This window comes from Lates calcarifer, linkage group LG12 (assembly GCF_001640805.2).
Source record: "Lates calcarifer isolate ASB-BC8 linkage group LG12, TLL_Latcal_v3, whole genome shotgun sequence".
Lineage (NCBI taxonomy): Eukaryota > Metazoa > Chordata > Actinopteri > Centropomidae > Lates > Lates calcarifer.
This window is the reverse complement of record NC_066844.1, coordinates 11,958,375-11,974,231: the sequence shown is the minus strand read 5'-3', so window position 1 is coordinate 11,974,231 and position 15,857 is coordinate 11,958,375. Positions and strand designations below refer to the sequence as shown.

At 38.3% G+C, this 15,857-nt stretch overlaps 1 protein-coding gene across 1 annotated transcript; it reads right to left on the bottom strand.

The window, feature by feature from the left end:
- Positions 1 to 737: 737 nt before the first annotated feature.
- Positions 738 to 4,894, bottom strand: barx1 (BARX homeobox 1). The gene is made up of 4 exons (XM_018681481.2): positions 4,022 to 4,894; positions 2,451 to 2,745; positions 1,726 to 1,810; positions 738 to 1,258 (listed from the first exon to the last, which is right to left on the bottom strand). Exons 1-4 carry the CDS (start codon positions 4,221 to 4,223, stop codon positions 1,091 to 1,093), a joined length of 750 nt encoding a protein of 249 aa, XP_018536997.1. The 5' UTR covers positions 4,224 to 4,894; the 3' UTR covers positions 738 to 1,090.
- Positions 4,895 to 15,857: the final 10,963 nt, after the last annotated feature.

Genomic DNA, 15,857 nt, shown 5'->3' with positions numbered 1-15,857 from the left:
TTGAATATGCTGCTAAAATCCCACCAGAGCTTTCAGGAAATGTCATAACTACTAGTCAAAAAAATGAAAAATCTAAATCCTGTAACAGTACAAGACAAAAATCTGTATAAATAGATAAAATAAAAACAGGAGGTATCAGGTCACTGCCACAGCACAAACACACAGCCACTAAGAATATTGGCTTTTGGCCCTTTCCAAAATAATAAAACAAATAGGCCTGATATAACACCTTGTGTGCATATTCATATAGAAGTAGAAAAATTTAGCAAAAGAGAGAAAATAAGGCCAAGAGTTTCTTTGCTTTTTTTCATTAGTCCCTCAGAGGAGTCAGCATCACTTCCTTTCTTTTACACAAGATAACCTTCAGCAGTAGTGAGTCCACATCTTAACAAGAAGAGTGTGACTCCTAACACTAAACTAGGAAACTAGCTGGCCTGATGATTTTCCTCATACACAATACACAATATAAAAATGTAGTAGTAGTAAATGTATTTTTTTTTTTTTTTTTTTTTTTTTTGCATTTGTGGTATATGACTTCCACCAACAATGTATCAGGAATCAATGAGGCATTTGCTTACTGTGAAAGTATGTAACCATATTAGGCCCTGAGCCATGTCAACATGTCTGTATGTGACTGATGAGCCTGTAAGATATCATCATATTAACTTGTACTGAGCACACACTGGATTAAAAGCTTATTATAAGCCTGTGGCCCTTAGTATAAACAGAGAACAGTATTAGTGAAAATATATTTAATAATTAAACATAGCAAAGTTACACAGGAATGCAAAACAGATGAGTGAGAGCGGATCCTTAGAATATAAAGGGTAGACCTACTGCAAAGGTTTGAGTTCCATCTTCAACAGCAGCAAGTTCACCATGAGGAGAAGTATGGTAGGGCTATGACAAAAATATGGCTGTTAGAAGATGTTGCCTTGTACAGTTTCGGCAGGGCCTGCAAGTCTTTGGTTTGCATGAGGAGCATTAGCAAACATCTCCATCATGGAGTCTGGTCCCATCCAAAAGATGCACTCTAAGTGTCGAAGAGGACCTGCATTTATAGTCAGAGTATCTGCAGGCTTCGGCTAGGTCATTCCTCCTGAGTGTTTTCTAAGTGAGAGCTTGAGCCTTCAGAGTGACGGTCAGCATCAGCCACAGATCTTTCTTGTTCAGAGAGCTGCTCACTGCTGGGGATGGAGTTCTTCTTTGGACGGCCTTTTGGTTTAGTTGGTGACTCCAGGCCTCCTCCCTGTAACACCTGCAGGTTGAACAGAAGCATAAACCCAGGTTTAGGTCCAGCTACAAACTGTGATAGATTACATCACACAACTTCGAATCAGTAACCATCACAATGTGACATACCAACAGAGACAAAAAAAATTACAAAATGTTTTAGTGACAAGCATATAGGGCAAATGTCATAAAAAGAAATGAAAAGATGGTGAACTATCTTATGTGGAAATGAGAAGGGTAAACTGAGTGACACAGATGTTGATGTAAATTGGCCCTTATGCAGGCAGGATCCAGCATACATCTCATTTAAAGTCAGAGCTAATTCATTTCACTGAACTACATTTCCCACCAACATGCAATGAAATAAGACAGCACAGAAATAATTCTTATTGTTTCGTGTTAACCACTGCCATGACATCATCATCATCCTCTTTATCATCATAGTGGTTATCACCATCATCACAAGAATATGGAATATGAAGAATTACTTACAATTTTCTTCCACTTCATCCTTCTGTTCTGGTACCATGTTTTCACTTGCAATTGACTGAGACCCAAAGACTCCGCCAGGTCTATTCTGTAAGGAACAAATAAATCAATAAAATTAAATCTTTCAGACTACAGTTCAAGATCAAATTAGTTCAGTGTTTTGCCAACAAAAGCTCATTTTTTCTGTATGGGCAAATAATCAAATCTTGTCAGTTGTTCTGCATAATAAACTGCCACATTCAAGTCATAGCAGCATTAACCTAAAGCGGATAGTGTTACCAGTTGCGAGACGCAACAATTTCACTATGCATTTAGATGAAAATATCACCTGCCATCAAGGCTAAGCTATCACTGAAAACAATGAGGTCATGTTCTCCGTGTTTGTCGTATTTTTTTTATTTTTATTTTGCGTGTGTATATGTGTGTGTGTGAAACATAGACGACGTTTATAGTCTATGGTGAAAACCATACCAATGGTTGTTTTCTCATAGCTGTTCCCAGTATGTTTATACTATTTGTATAACCCGCTGTATGTATAATATAACGAATATAGTAATGCATTACTGCTGCAGAAAAGGCTTTGTATGAAGAATTACATTTACAGACGGTAGCCTATAATTATTTATCTTTTTTATTGAATAAATCCAAGTAGCCTCATTTTAAAAACAGGGGTTGGGGTTTTCTGGCATTTCTAAAATTCTGTCTGTAGTCCTGCTTCGTAAACGCACCTGTCAGGCGTAGAGAGATACTTCTGCTTTTCGAAGCGCTTCTCCAGGCCCATGAGCTGCAGCTCAGTGAACACGGTGCGGCTCCGGCGGCCCTTCTTTGTTTTGCTGCAGGCTCCGTCGGCTCCGTGCTCCAGCTTCCCGCGGAGGTGCAGGTCCAGCGGCAGGTGGTGGGATGCCGCGCCGACCTGCAGGCCCGGAGCCGCGGACAGTAGCGGGGGACCGAGCGGAGAGCCCAGAGAGCAGGACAGCGGGGACATGGGAAACTTAAGGAGGCTCGTCTGGTCGGCTTTTAGCACTGAAGAAACCGAGAAGCAACAAAGACACACATGGAAGGGGATTTGTTTTGGAAACCGGCTTATGGTCGTTTGGGTTAGCCGAGTAGATAAATTCAGTAAATCAGTAATGTAGCTCCCTGCACATGAAATGTAATTTTATTTTACTTAAACTGTATGTCGAATATGAGATGTATCAGCTCAGAGTTCAGGACGTTGTTGCTACACGGATCCACAATCATTCAGCTGCAGATGACAGAATATGAGAGGAATTTAATGTTGCATTTCAAATAAATATGACTGTGCAGTCATGCTAAACATTGATATCGAACAGCAACAACAATGGGGCCTCATCAATTTGACAGACGTGAGAATAAATGTTAGAATAAGAAATCTTAATTGTGGTGTTATTATTAATGCTGTGCTCTTTGTGCCTACATTTATTACCATGTTCTATTAAAAATCTAATCGGAGGCAGATTCAAGTTTGCGTCTTTAATTCTAATATAATCCAGGGGTTGGACTGTAACATGATTTGAGTCATCATTAAACAAATGAAAGCCGGATGGATAGTATCAGGCCTTTTCCCAGAAATTGGAATAGATGTCAAAAGTCATCTATATCTAAACACCTGGAATTATAGCTGAAAAGCAGACACACAATTCATTTCTCCATTCATTTCAGCGGTACTTCTTGTTCTGTAAATTTGGTTAGTCATATGGCAGAAAGGCCAATGCGCAACAAGGTGCATTTTGCATGTATAAACAAACTTTGAACACATAAACATTTTTTTACACTAGAATGTGGGTAAATATTGTAATATCTCCAATTCGTGAAAGTTTTTTTCCTTTTTATCAGAGGAGCTTGGGGAAGCCCATCAGCCACTCCAAATTTTACGCACACGCGCTTTAAAAACTTTGACAACGCATACTGAATCTGTTTTAAACCGTGGAGTATTTTTGTTAATACAAATAAAATGATGAATACAATACAACTGAATGTAGCCCAATTATTTCTTCTAATTGAAATATGTAATGGATAATGTCAGCTATTTAATTTGTTACTCGAGTCCCAAAAACAACATTGCATATCTTCCCGGGAAAGATGTTTTATCAACCACAATACACTCACTGTTTCACTTCACTTCACGCGCAATTTACGTGTATCAGAAAATCATTATACCGACAATAATCATAATCTATTACATTACTAAATATTATCAGAAGCTACATCTTTGGAGCATGAAACCAGTCACACTGACGCTGTAACTCATTTATCTCTTCACAGCCGCCTCTCTTACCCAGTTGGTTATGGAACGGCCGGGCGGACAGCAAAGCTTGTACCCCGAATTTGAGGAGCTCCCCAGCTGGAGCCGACGCTTTGTGCTCCGAGTGATCGGTCAGGATTTCCTCGATCATGAAACTCCGGTAACGATGAGTTCTGTGGTCGGGATGAACTTCCGGCGGATAGTAATGCGCCCCCATGTCCAAAGGATGCTGCATAATCTGGCTGTGCGGTCACTTCAACAGACACCAAGCGCTCACACCGATTATTACTCTTTTAGTGGCCCAGGCTAGCTGTCATATTCCCTCTGTGGTGGTTTTATAGTCCGGAGATACTGAGTGGAATACTATGGATCAAAGTTATCCTCAGGTTATGGAGCAAGCAAAATATCAAGTACAGGTATAGTTCTCAGAGACTCTGCGTGTCCTTACGCGTTCAGATCAATTTTGGCTCTTCTTGGAGAAGAAATCTGGAACTGAGAGCAAACGTTTGACCAAAAACTCCCGAACCCGACTGTGTTCATGCCCACTCCCTGTGTGAAAGGCGCGGAGCTTGGGGCTATTTGTCAGCTACGCAGCGCGTCACCTTGGCAGTGAGTCGAGGAATAAGCTTTGGGTTTTATGAGCCTCGTGATAGCTCCACCTCTTCTCGGGGTTTGTCTGGTTTGTCTGCTCGCTGCTTTCATTCAGCTGAAGTTACATGCAAAGCCACTCTTGTCCTGCATGGATTTATATGCAAAAGGGAAGGAAATAAGGACCTAAAAGGACGGACATTTTAAATGCCCTGCAGGCGATTTTGCAACTTCTAGAGCATTAGACTGATGATGATGTTGTGGAGCAATTAGCGCAACACAGGAAGCTCAGGTTAGAAGGTGAGGTCAAAATTTTAAAAAGAAGTCTTTGAAGTTATCAGTACGTTTTTATTCTTCAGTGATTTTTTCCGGTTCTTTTGATAATGCAGATATTAGAGAACTGCATGCTTAACATGTGTGTTAGGTTGCATTTGATTGTAGGTCTGTATTTCCACACAGGAGTTTGAAGTTTAGTGATCAAGAAATTAGTATGCTGTTTTACTGTTGTCTCTGCCATCCCAGAGTGATGTACTATGATGCAATTAAGATGTATTGCCAAAGTGTTGTATATACATACAAATGATACAAAATTATTACAGACTAATCAGACCAGCAGCTGATCTGTATCAGTGTTTCACTTCAGGCTGTCAGGACGAGTGAAACCACTAAGGCAGGACAAAGGGAAAGATATAATTCTAGAAGCCAAAAAACCCACTCCAGAGCACCAAAGGGATTTTTCCTTTGCGGTTATTTGGCTCAGAATTTGTGAAATATCTCCAACAGCATATTTTTAGCATGTCTCAGGGCTACTTTGAGAAAAGCCCTAGCCTTCTTAAATCAATTTGGGTGCTTTGAGTTTTTCACTTTTTAAATAGTATTTTATTTTAACAATTTCTTTAAAATATGTTACGATATTCAACAAACTACAGGGGCAGGAGATGATGTGACAAATAAATGGGAGATAGTAACACAGTTTAGAGGACCACAAACCAGTAAATCTGTCAGGTTCAATATACCTTACTCAGTCTTCAGATTAACACATATGTGTTTGAAACTAAATGACCTAAAAAAAAAAAAATTAAAAAAAAACAAACAAAAAAAAAACATGTACATCCAAAGCAGCAGAAAATTGCATAAGAGAGTTGGCAAGATATGTCAACTGAGAAGAATACTGCAGTTTTACAATACTGCAGAAAAAAGAGCAAAATGTACATTTTACATCAACTCTAGCAAAAAGGCACAGTCTTAAAATAACTGGAGAAACAAGAGAATTACAGCATTATGCAATTTTGTTCAAAATTGCAAATTGTTGTGATAACTCATGATACATTAGACAATAGAGTATCCATTAATGGTAAGTGCGGTCTTGAATCTGGGCATGTTTTGTAAAGTATGTAACAACATTACTCCTTCAAGAGAATGTGTATTGTGTAACAACTTGAACAAAGTTAGGTTTCGGAGAAAAACTAAAAGTACACAAAACAAACAAACCAAAAAACGTTTGAGGTCAAAGTCTAATATGCTAATGAGTTGTTATTGGTCATATATTTGCACCTGCTCAAAGAATGATACACCAGTAACACGGAATTTGCTTAAATCGCTCAAATGTATTTGTTGTCTGAACCCTGCTATCAACTCCGGGTGGATTACCTGACATTGTTGGAACGTATCTCCCTCTGGTGGTCACCTCTGAAACTGCAAGGAGAATACTTATCTGCCACTGTATCCACCATTTGTCTGTAAATAAGGGGTGTGAAAATATCCAAATCACAGTATGTGTAATTTCACACTCTGCATACTATGTACCACCAACTGCAAAATGTTTTAATGTCTATATATTTTCTTATTACAGAAACGTATCCTGTATATTTGGTTGAAAACTATGCAGTCTAATACAACAATCCTACCTTGATGAAGTTTGTAATTTTCAGTTTTCACTGAAATGTTTTGAGGTGTTGATTCAAATGTAAAATTTTGGAGGATGCATTGCTTTATACAGAGAAGAGTTTCCAACCCACCCTCACTGATATAAATGGGGTGGAGAAACACTGTATCTGTATAAAGCAAAGCATCCTCCAATCTATATAATGCAATACAATTCAACAACAGCTTCCAAAATGACCACATAATTGAAGAGAGGATATATTGCAGGATTTATTGTAATAGAGTGCATTCGTGTTAGCTACTGTAGATGTAGATTCTGGCACACATGAACTCAGTGAATAAACCACACTGTTCTAATATACAGTATAAATCACACTATCACACAATGCATGTTGTTTACCATGCAGAATATTGCAGTCTACTCTGCAACTTCAATCATACCCCCACACTGCCACATTAGAATTAGATGTTTGGATTGGTGACAATGTAGTTATAGTCTGTCTTGATTTCTCTCAGCAGAAGGCCTTTGTTCAATGCAGAACAGAGCAAAGGGCCTTCATGTTGCACAGAAAACCACTTCAAAAACATTTCCTTTGAAGGTATGACGTTGTTGTAGGAAGTTGTGTCAGTGCATAGGTTATTTTAGCTTTTAATATAGCTTTTCAGAATATGTTTTTGGAGCACTGTTATTTACATGATTGACTGAGCTCTTTGATTCTGTATAGCCATAGAGAGGCTCTAGCTTAACCCCCCATGGTTTCCTGCGCCTGTCCAGTGGGCTGATTTTGTAATTTATCCATGGAGCCCAGGGCCTGTTGGGAAAAATAACAATATGCAACATACTGACACAGACCTATCAGCTCCTATACAGTAAATCACAGTCTTTTCCAATGTCTTCATTGTGTGAGAGCAATAATTCTGCACCTGGTCAGGGTATGTGTGCTGATAGTGCACCTATTCTCCACAGATCACTGTAATTCTTACTCTGGTGACCAGGTGTTTGTTTTGTTTTTGTTTGTTTGTTTGTTTTTTTGCTCCTGCATCTCAATGAGACATCTCAGTTCACTCGGATGCCATTTTTGTCTCAGTGGGTGATTTCTTTCAGTGGTATGTGAAAATGGGAATGTACTAACTACAGCATAGGGGTTCATGTGTGTCTTGTACAAGTATTTGTATAAAACTTGCATGTGACAAAATAATCTGTACCCAGTATTTTACTCACTAACTTTGAGTTGTAACTTCACATCACATCTCACTGTCTTTATCAGCAAACTATCCAGCCTGTAAACCAGTCTAATTTAAACCAAGGGTGATAAGATTATAGGTATGTTAAAATACCTTTGAAAGAATTGGACTATATGTAAGACATAAAGATGACAAGAAAATGTCACTTTTACATCAAATTTCCTAGGCAAATGAATCAAGGCATAACTAGGGTTGTAAAATTTAGGGTTGTAAATTGAAAAATTTCCATGTGAAATTTGGTAAATTGCAGGTTAGCCTGTTATGGGGAACTTAAATATAGTTGGAAAAAAACATCTTACAACATAACCTTGGTTGAATTTCTTCCCTGCACTGTGGATTCCTCCATCACATGCATCATTTCTAGAATCCTGTCACTACAGCAGGACTATTGAAGCCACACTACTGCATCTGAGCCAACGGACTACATCCAGTCAACTAAGTTTTGATGATATTGCTGACATAAATGTATTTGATCCGTGGTATTAAAGTTTAACTAGCAAGAAGTAAATCAAAACATGTTTATACAGTAGCTAGCCACTAATTAGATATGCTAAATGAAAGCTAATTAACACAATTTCACTGACAATTTGGGTGTGGTTCAGCTTGAGGTTTCAAAGGAAGTTTTTCCTTGCCAGCATCACCTAGTGCTGCTCATGGTGGGAACTGTTGGGTCTCTATTTGAAAATATCAATCATACAATCTTGATCCTGCTGAATATGACAAGTGCCCTGAGATAACTTCTGTCGTGATTTGGCACCATATAAATGAAAATTGAATTTTAGAGGCTAGCTACCATGGTGTTAGTTCAACTGGGATACTGTTTATTCTGCCTTCTGTCAGTTTTCTGTTCACACAATACTGTAGGTTATAGTTTTTATAGTTCAGCAGCTGATTGGGGAGAGTTCATCTAGCCTCTTTCTGTTCATTTATCCAGCATCAATCATAAAATTAAAATGTACCAGAAAATTTTCAACCTTTGCAACCCTAGGCATAAGCAATTTCTTTTTATTACCTCAGTCATTGAGAGCAACAAAGAAAAGAAAATCTGATTATCTACATTCCAATTAAATGAATATGGTTAATATCAATGATCATGCTGACTCTGAAGGACCATTTAAATATTGGGAATTGATATAATTGATGTAAATGTCTCAGTCCAGGTAAAGTCTAACCATAATCTACCAAAGAGGAATCCATCTAACATGTAATTTCATTCGGACATGAGGAAGATTATACAGTTGATATGAGCAGATCACTGAGCTAAATAGTCTACATTAAGTTTTCTTTGGATTTAATGGCTTGGTTTTTCTCATCAGGCCGGGACATGTCCAGCATTTTCCAACCTAATTTAAATTAAACGACACCCACTTCCATATGGAAAGCCTCAACAGCTGCAATCTGGCAAAGTACACTTGGTAAATTCATCAACTTCAATGCCCAAATAGGTGTTTTCCAAGCTACTGTGGCCGTCTTTGTGAAACTGTGTGAGTGCGGTTTCCATATGACAACAGGGCTGCTGTCCAGTAGTCCTTTTTGATTAGGAAGATTCCTAACTGAGCGAGATGATCCGGAAGTATCTCAGGGGCAGCCATGATAAGTGCTGGTTCAATTCTGTTTAGGAGAGGTGCTTCCTATCTTATCTATTTTAGGATAGGATTCACTGGACCTTCCTTTATGAAAGGAAAAGAAAGAATGCCATCCAATAATTCCTTGCAACTGCAGCGTTTAGAGCATAGTTACACCGCGGCAGATCCACGAACATGTAAACACAACAGAGCACCTGCTTAATGTTCTAAAACTTCTGAAAATCCTTACACCCTCAAAAAAATAATTTTCTCTACTTAACAAACGTATAAAAAATGTACAAGCACCTATACCAGGAAACCATACATTTCTGTCTGAATTTAAGTTACTCAGGACCAGTCGCACAATTGTAGCCTACAGCGCCGAGTTTGTCACTGTACATGTCTTCTACATGTTATAAATGAAGTTGGTTTAATTCCTTATCAGGTCTCATTTGCATCTTTCCTTGACTTCACAACGTTATCCATTGAGGTCAAGAAAAAGTGGTAGGAAAGGTGACTATTTTGACTATTGGACCGCAGCTGTCGAGGCATCCATTTCTGGCTTGTTGTATGGAAATGGGCGTGGTTTCATCTGAACAGGTTGGAAAACGATGTTCCAATCCACTTTAAATGAAAGTATGCCCATTTCTATACACGCCCATTTCAATGAGGCTTTTGTTATATGGAAGTGGCTGTGGTCTCAGACGACGTTCCAACCATAGACAATGTTTGTGTCCGAAATCACTCACTCATTCCTTACCCCTTACTCACTATGTGCACTAGTGCCATTTTGCCAGTTTGTAGTGCTGTCTGACTGTATAGTGAGAATTATTACACCCTATATAGTGGACTCAAAGTATCCCACAGTGCATCGTGAAAAGTAGTGAAAAACCAAAGATGTTTTACATCGATGTGTCATGAGACCTGGATAATGGATTGAAATTGGCAGCCATTCAGTCCTATCAGAGTAGCTCGCCTGGCACATACGGCAAAAAAAGTTTCTGGCTTCCGGGTGTACTTCCGCGTAATGTGGCCCACTGAATATGAGCAGTAGTATTACTCCCGTCATGCCTCTGGGTTACGAGAACGAGCAAACCGCGTCCTGGCGCAGCTCGTTCGTGAGTGCTATGCTAGGGGGCTTCATGGATGTATAATAAAACTTAAACGGGACTGGCTTTAAACCATGGATGTAACTTGTGCATATGACAACAGCAACCAACAATGAACGTAATCTATAAAGTAAGATAGTATTAAACACTGAAATCGTTAATATCATGATTCATTTGTGTTGAGCATTAATTGAATTTGTTTGGGCCATTTTTTGAAATGAGAGAGTGATTCTGTATGTGACATACAACTATGACTTGGCAGGTAAAGTTATCACTAAGATTTTACACATTTTTAAAAAACTTTTTATATTAAAAGGCATATTCATATGTGCAGTGCTAGTTAATAGTTAATTTTAATTAGTGTTATTACTTACACTTCTGTTCATTGTTTCACTGTTCTCCAAAGCTACAGTCAGGATAAATAAATTAGATTAAATATTATTATGTATTTATTTTAAGACACTATTAAATTGTGTTTAATAGTTTAATAATTGTAATTAATATTTTAAAAATGAAAATAAGTGCAAATATCTGAGGGTGAAGCTCTTTAATTTGTGACTGTTTTCTGACAAACTAGACATGAGCCACATGTAATTTGTAATAGCCAAGCTAATGAGCATACTCCTGTAACGGCTACTGTAGTTAGTTACAGCAGCTTTATTGCCCCTGATAGTGGGTTTAAGGATCTCAAATATACTTTTTTCACTAGATTTATGTAACTGTCGTCCACTGGTGGCTGTGCGTGATGGAAGGAGAACATGATCAACATTCCTGAGAACTTCAGGTTGAGGTATGGCAGGTCCCGCTTCATCACCACGACCAGCTCCATCCGTGATCTACTACATGATGAGGATTTATCACACTGAGACAGTTTAAGCCTTGAATAAATAAATAAATGTGATTGTTCCAGACGGACAGGTTTAATGAACTTCAGTCATCGGTGGATAAGACCATAGGCTGTATATAAAAAGATAAGACACAGCAAGCACACACAGATCACATAAACTATCACATATGGTAAATGACTTACGAATTTAAAATACCCAGAAAAAAAACTTAAGTTAGGAGCTATGAAAAAGTCACCTACAGTGTCTTACCAGTCATTCTTACGAGGCTAATATACTGATTTTTAAAAAATTGCGTTCAAGAACAAAGGCTGACGAGTGACTGATAAATGCAATGCTAAACCACAAAATCCAAATATCATACTGTGTGAAAATGAAGGCTCGGCTTTGAGTCATTCATTCAGTTTTACCTTTAATTTTATACGTCACACAGCATCCACTGTAAACTAGCAAGGATCCTAGTTTCCAAGACACAACATGACCGTGCATAGTGTGAGTTAAAACTTCATGGCTTAAAAATGTTAAATAGTAAGAGTGCTAATTGATTGTGCTTACAGCTGGTGGCCTATGGAGAAAATGCTTTTTGGGCCGCATGGTATTTTTCGTTGCAGTACCGCGAGTGGCCACTGGAAAAAAATGGCTACAAGGCCGTATCCAGTTCTTATAATACCTCCATGTGAAAAACCAGACTAATCACCAATAACCAAGCAATATATCCCGTCATGCATTGCATTCGCGCTGTGAGAGAGGGAAACACGGCAGACAGACGAGAGTACATAGAGTCAAACGGCCGCGAGGCAAGTGTATTTGTGCAGCACGTTTCAACAACAAGCCATTTCAAAGTGCTTTTTACATAAAACTTGAAAAGCATCAAGACAAAGTGTAAATTAACACATAAAGGGACATGTAAGTACAGTTAAATATAGTTATTGAGGAGCTTACAGATTAGAAAATAAAAGAATAAAAGTTTCAATGCAGAGCAACAAATTCATCAAGTCTCACATTTAATTTAATAGAAGGCAGCGGCAAACTGAAAATATTTACTACAGATCTTTACCAGCCAACATTAACGGCGCAGCGAAAACAACCCGAGTAGTGTCCAAAAGTGTTTTAACATTTCACAGATGAGCCCACTATATAGTCCACTACATTGAATTCCTTATATGGGAGTAAACGGTAGGAAATGAGTGAGTCTTTCTGGACACAGCAGATTTTCCAACCCTATTTATATGAAACCATGTCCATTTCCGTACACGCCCATTTCACTGAGGCTTTCGTTTTATGGAAGTGGGCGTGGATTCATCTAAACTGGGTTAGAACCATAGGCTGTATATAAAGATGGACGTAGCCATCGTGACGTCATCCATTGGTTTATGAACTGCTGTTTTGAAGCTATCTAAGCTATGTGAGTTTGGAAATTGGCCGTCGCCATCTTCGTTTTTTTTTGCAACCAAAAAACCGGAAGTAACCATATTTAGGTAAAGGGCGGAGCTGGAGAGAGCGGGTCCGACGGGGAGCATGAGAACACTTTACCCGCCCACCTACACCGGCAACCTGATAGCACCGGATTCACAGCTTCGCCGTGCTAAGTTGCTAACTAAGTTAGCTTCCATAATTTTAGGTAAATTTTATTGCTAAGTGTTAAAAATATTGTAGTTACATTGTTTAAGTTAAGTATACATTACCTAACTTTGTGATTACTAAATTACAGCAGATAACAGGTCAATTTTGTTAATTAAAGTTAGCTAGCTATCAGCTAATAACAGACTATATTTAAAGGTTGTAAGGAAATTTCCTGGAATAATGTAGTTTCAGATAATAGTATGGAGCTCATCTAATGAGAGTGGTGTTTCTTTTGTTTTTTTTTTCTGCCCATAATATGACATAATAATATTTGGTAACATCAGCCATGGTTTGGATCATTAGAGATAGCTGCACCCTTTTTGCAACAATGGAGGACCTGCACCACCTCCACCTGCAGTATCCAGACATAAAGGTCATCGTCTGTCTCCACCCAGATCTGCAGGTGGAAGGGTGGTGACAATCCAGCAAACACTGACAAGACCTGCAGGTTTTTGAAGACTGTTATGGCCACACTCATTTATAGTCATTGTTTAAGTGGTAGTCTTACACTTCTACATCACACTGTAAGCTATGTATTATTTTTCATTTTCTCTGTAAATTGTATTTGTTACTGGGATACAACTTTATCTTGATCCACAGCTGTATTTTATTTTTTAATTTTTTAATAGTTACGGTTAAGTGTAAATTGTGCACTACATTGTTTAGTTCGTCCATTTATTACATTCATCATCATCATCATCTATCTGGTGTTACTGAATTAATGTACTTCTCAACTTGCAATAAAGGTATCAATGAAGATCAAATGACAGATATTAAGAGTCAGTTAGTTCTGTCCCCAAAATTGTCTTATGTACTTAACCATTTTAATGACACTGAAAACACAGATTCACCAAAGTGTCCTGTAAGATTCCTGCTGAAGAAACAGTTAGCAGTAACATGTACTTAATGAAAAATGCATTCAGTACCATTATCACAGTAAGTTTGTTTAAAATTCAATATAACAAACCGATCACAAATTATAAAGGTGGGTCCTGATTTCACTTCTAGCTGACTTCTGACTGTGCTGCATTCAGACTGCATTTAATTCTGGTTTTATATTTCTTAAATTCTGTCTTTAAAAATGTTGCTTTATCACCTAAGAAACAAAGTCAAAGGCAAGAAATTCAACCTGTGATGACAGACAGAAAATAAAAAAAATCTATAAGGTTGGTTAGAGGAAGCTGAACTGAACGTGGTTTTCTGGCATCCTCATAACAACCCATTTGAGAATAGGAATGTTGTTGATGCAGTGTCCCGTCTCCGAAGCCAGGTGAATGGCATCAAATACACTGCTCCGTGAGGTTGCTTGTATTAAATCAAGTGAGAAGGAGGACTTGTCGCCCCCTGCTGGCCATTTAATAGAATGCAGGTTTAAAGCACATTTTTCAGACCCAGAAACGACGTGCATCTTTATACAGTCTATGGTTAGAACCATAGTTCTACATAGTATATAGAACATCTTTTTTTCCAACCTGCTTAGATGAAACCAGGTCCGTTCCCGTGCACATGACATTTTTTTTTTTTTTTTTTGACGATTTTGGTATGCGGAAGTGGGCGTGGATTCATGTAAAGTAGGTTGGAAAAACAAAAGACGCAGGCGGGACCCTTATCAAACATGTAAAGTTTGGGGTAGACTGAACAATGTTTATGTCAGTTACAGCTACTTTCTGTTCTGCCACTGCCATGACAAGCTTGTTCAACCAAGGCTCACAATATTCACAATAAAGCATTATCATGGTCTTGATTCCTGTCTGTCCACATTCGAAGTGTATATCATCGATCCACTAGGAGGAGTAGATTACAGAATTAAACATGCTTTGCTACGCTTTCATGTAGATATCTTCAGGGTACAATTCTTATCAAACTGAAGTTTGCGGCAGATTCGACAAAATATCTGAGTTACAACAACTTCCTGTTTCATGGCACAACATTGAAATTTCCCATGCTGCTGCCACCTTCAATGAAAACTGGAAAGCTTTAACATCATCGTCTTTAGATTCCACTGATCAAATTTATAATCAATCTGTTTAAGTGTCCAGGAGGAGTTCGTATGAGCCCTGAAAAGGGCCATATGAAAAATGTATATTAAAATCAAAATAGCAGTCTTCCTTTTGGGTTCAGGGTATGGCTCCAAAAGACTTTTTTGTAAGTCCTGGGATGTTACGTAAGCCACCTACCTACCAAATTTCATACATGTGGTTCAAACATGTGGCCAGGGCTACTTCATTGTAATGTGGGGGATGTTATCAAGCCATTTTGCCACACACACAAGACCCCACTTCTGATGCATCTGCAAAGTTTCACAAAACCTTTAGCCTCTCAGAAATGTGATTAATTTTCCTGTAAATATAATAATAATGATAACAATAATAATAAACAATAACCCTATTGTTTATTGTTATTATTGTTGTTATTGTTAAGTTGTTAAGTTTGCACCCTTCAGTCCTCAGGCCCAAATTAAAACAAACACCTGACCACATTTTGGAGTGCCACAGCAACAGCATCATTTTAATAAATGGCCACTAGGCTGCACCAGAGGACTTCATAAACCATATTGTCATTGGTCTTCTCTTTTCCTTAGGGGTATTTACTGCGTAAGCCAGATGTGGAAACAAAAGTATCTTAATAGACGATAGCGCTGGTTATTTTAAAGGGAGGAAAGTCTTGTAGTAACTTATAAGGGTTGTTGTAGCCTTTGTCAACAGACTGACCACGATGTTGTCCTCATTGCAGTGTGATACTGTACAACAGGCTGTAGTGAGGATGGTTTGACAGATTCTGTGATGTTTCTCATATGGGGAGTCTGTTTCCTGGGCCCAAATAAGTGTTTTGTGTTGATCATAACTACTATGACATCTTCCTATGTCAGTATATTTTCTAATGTATTATGATGTCAGATGAACAATTCTACAAGAGAGTGTGGTGTCACAAAAATAGCTTATATTGTGTGTTACATCATCTCAATCAAATATATTGGTTGTGGTAGTATTTTTAGTGCTACTACTGCTGT

Bases quoted from the DNA above. Each gene is read 5' to 3' on its own strand.
- barx1 (XM_018681481.2), bottom strand. From the start codon at position 4,223: ATGCAGCATCCTTTGGACATGGGGGCGCATTACTATCCGCCGGAAGTT. The intron at 2,746-4,021 runs GTAAGAGAGGCG...CGGTTTCTTCAG, and splicing joins GCCGTTCCATAACCAACTGG to TGCTAAAAGCCGACCAGACG. The intron at 1,259-1,725 runs GTAAGTAATTCT...TTCAACCTGCAG, and splicing joins GGATGAAGTGGAAGAAAATT to GTGTTACAGGGAGGAGGCCT.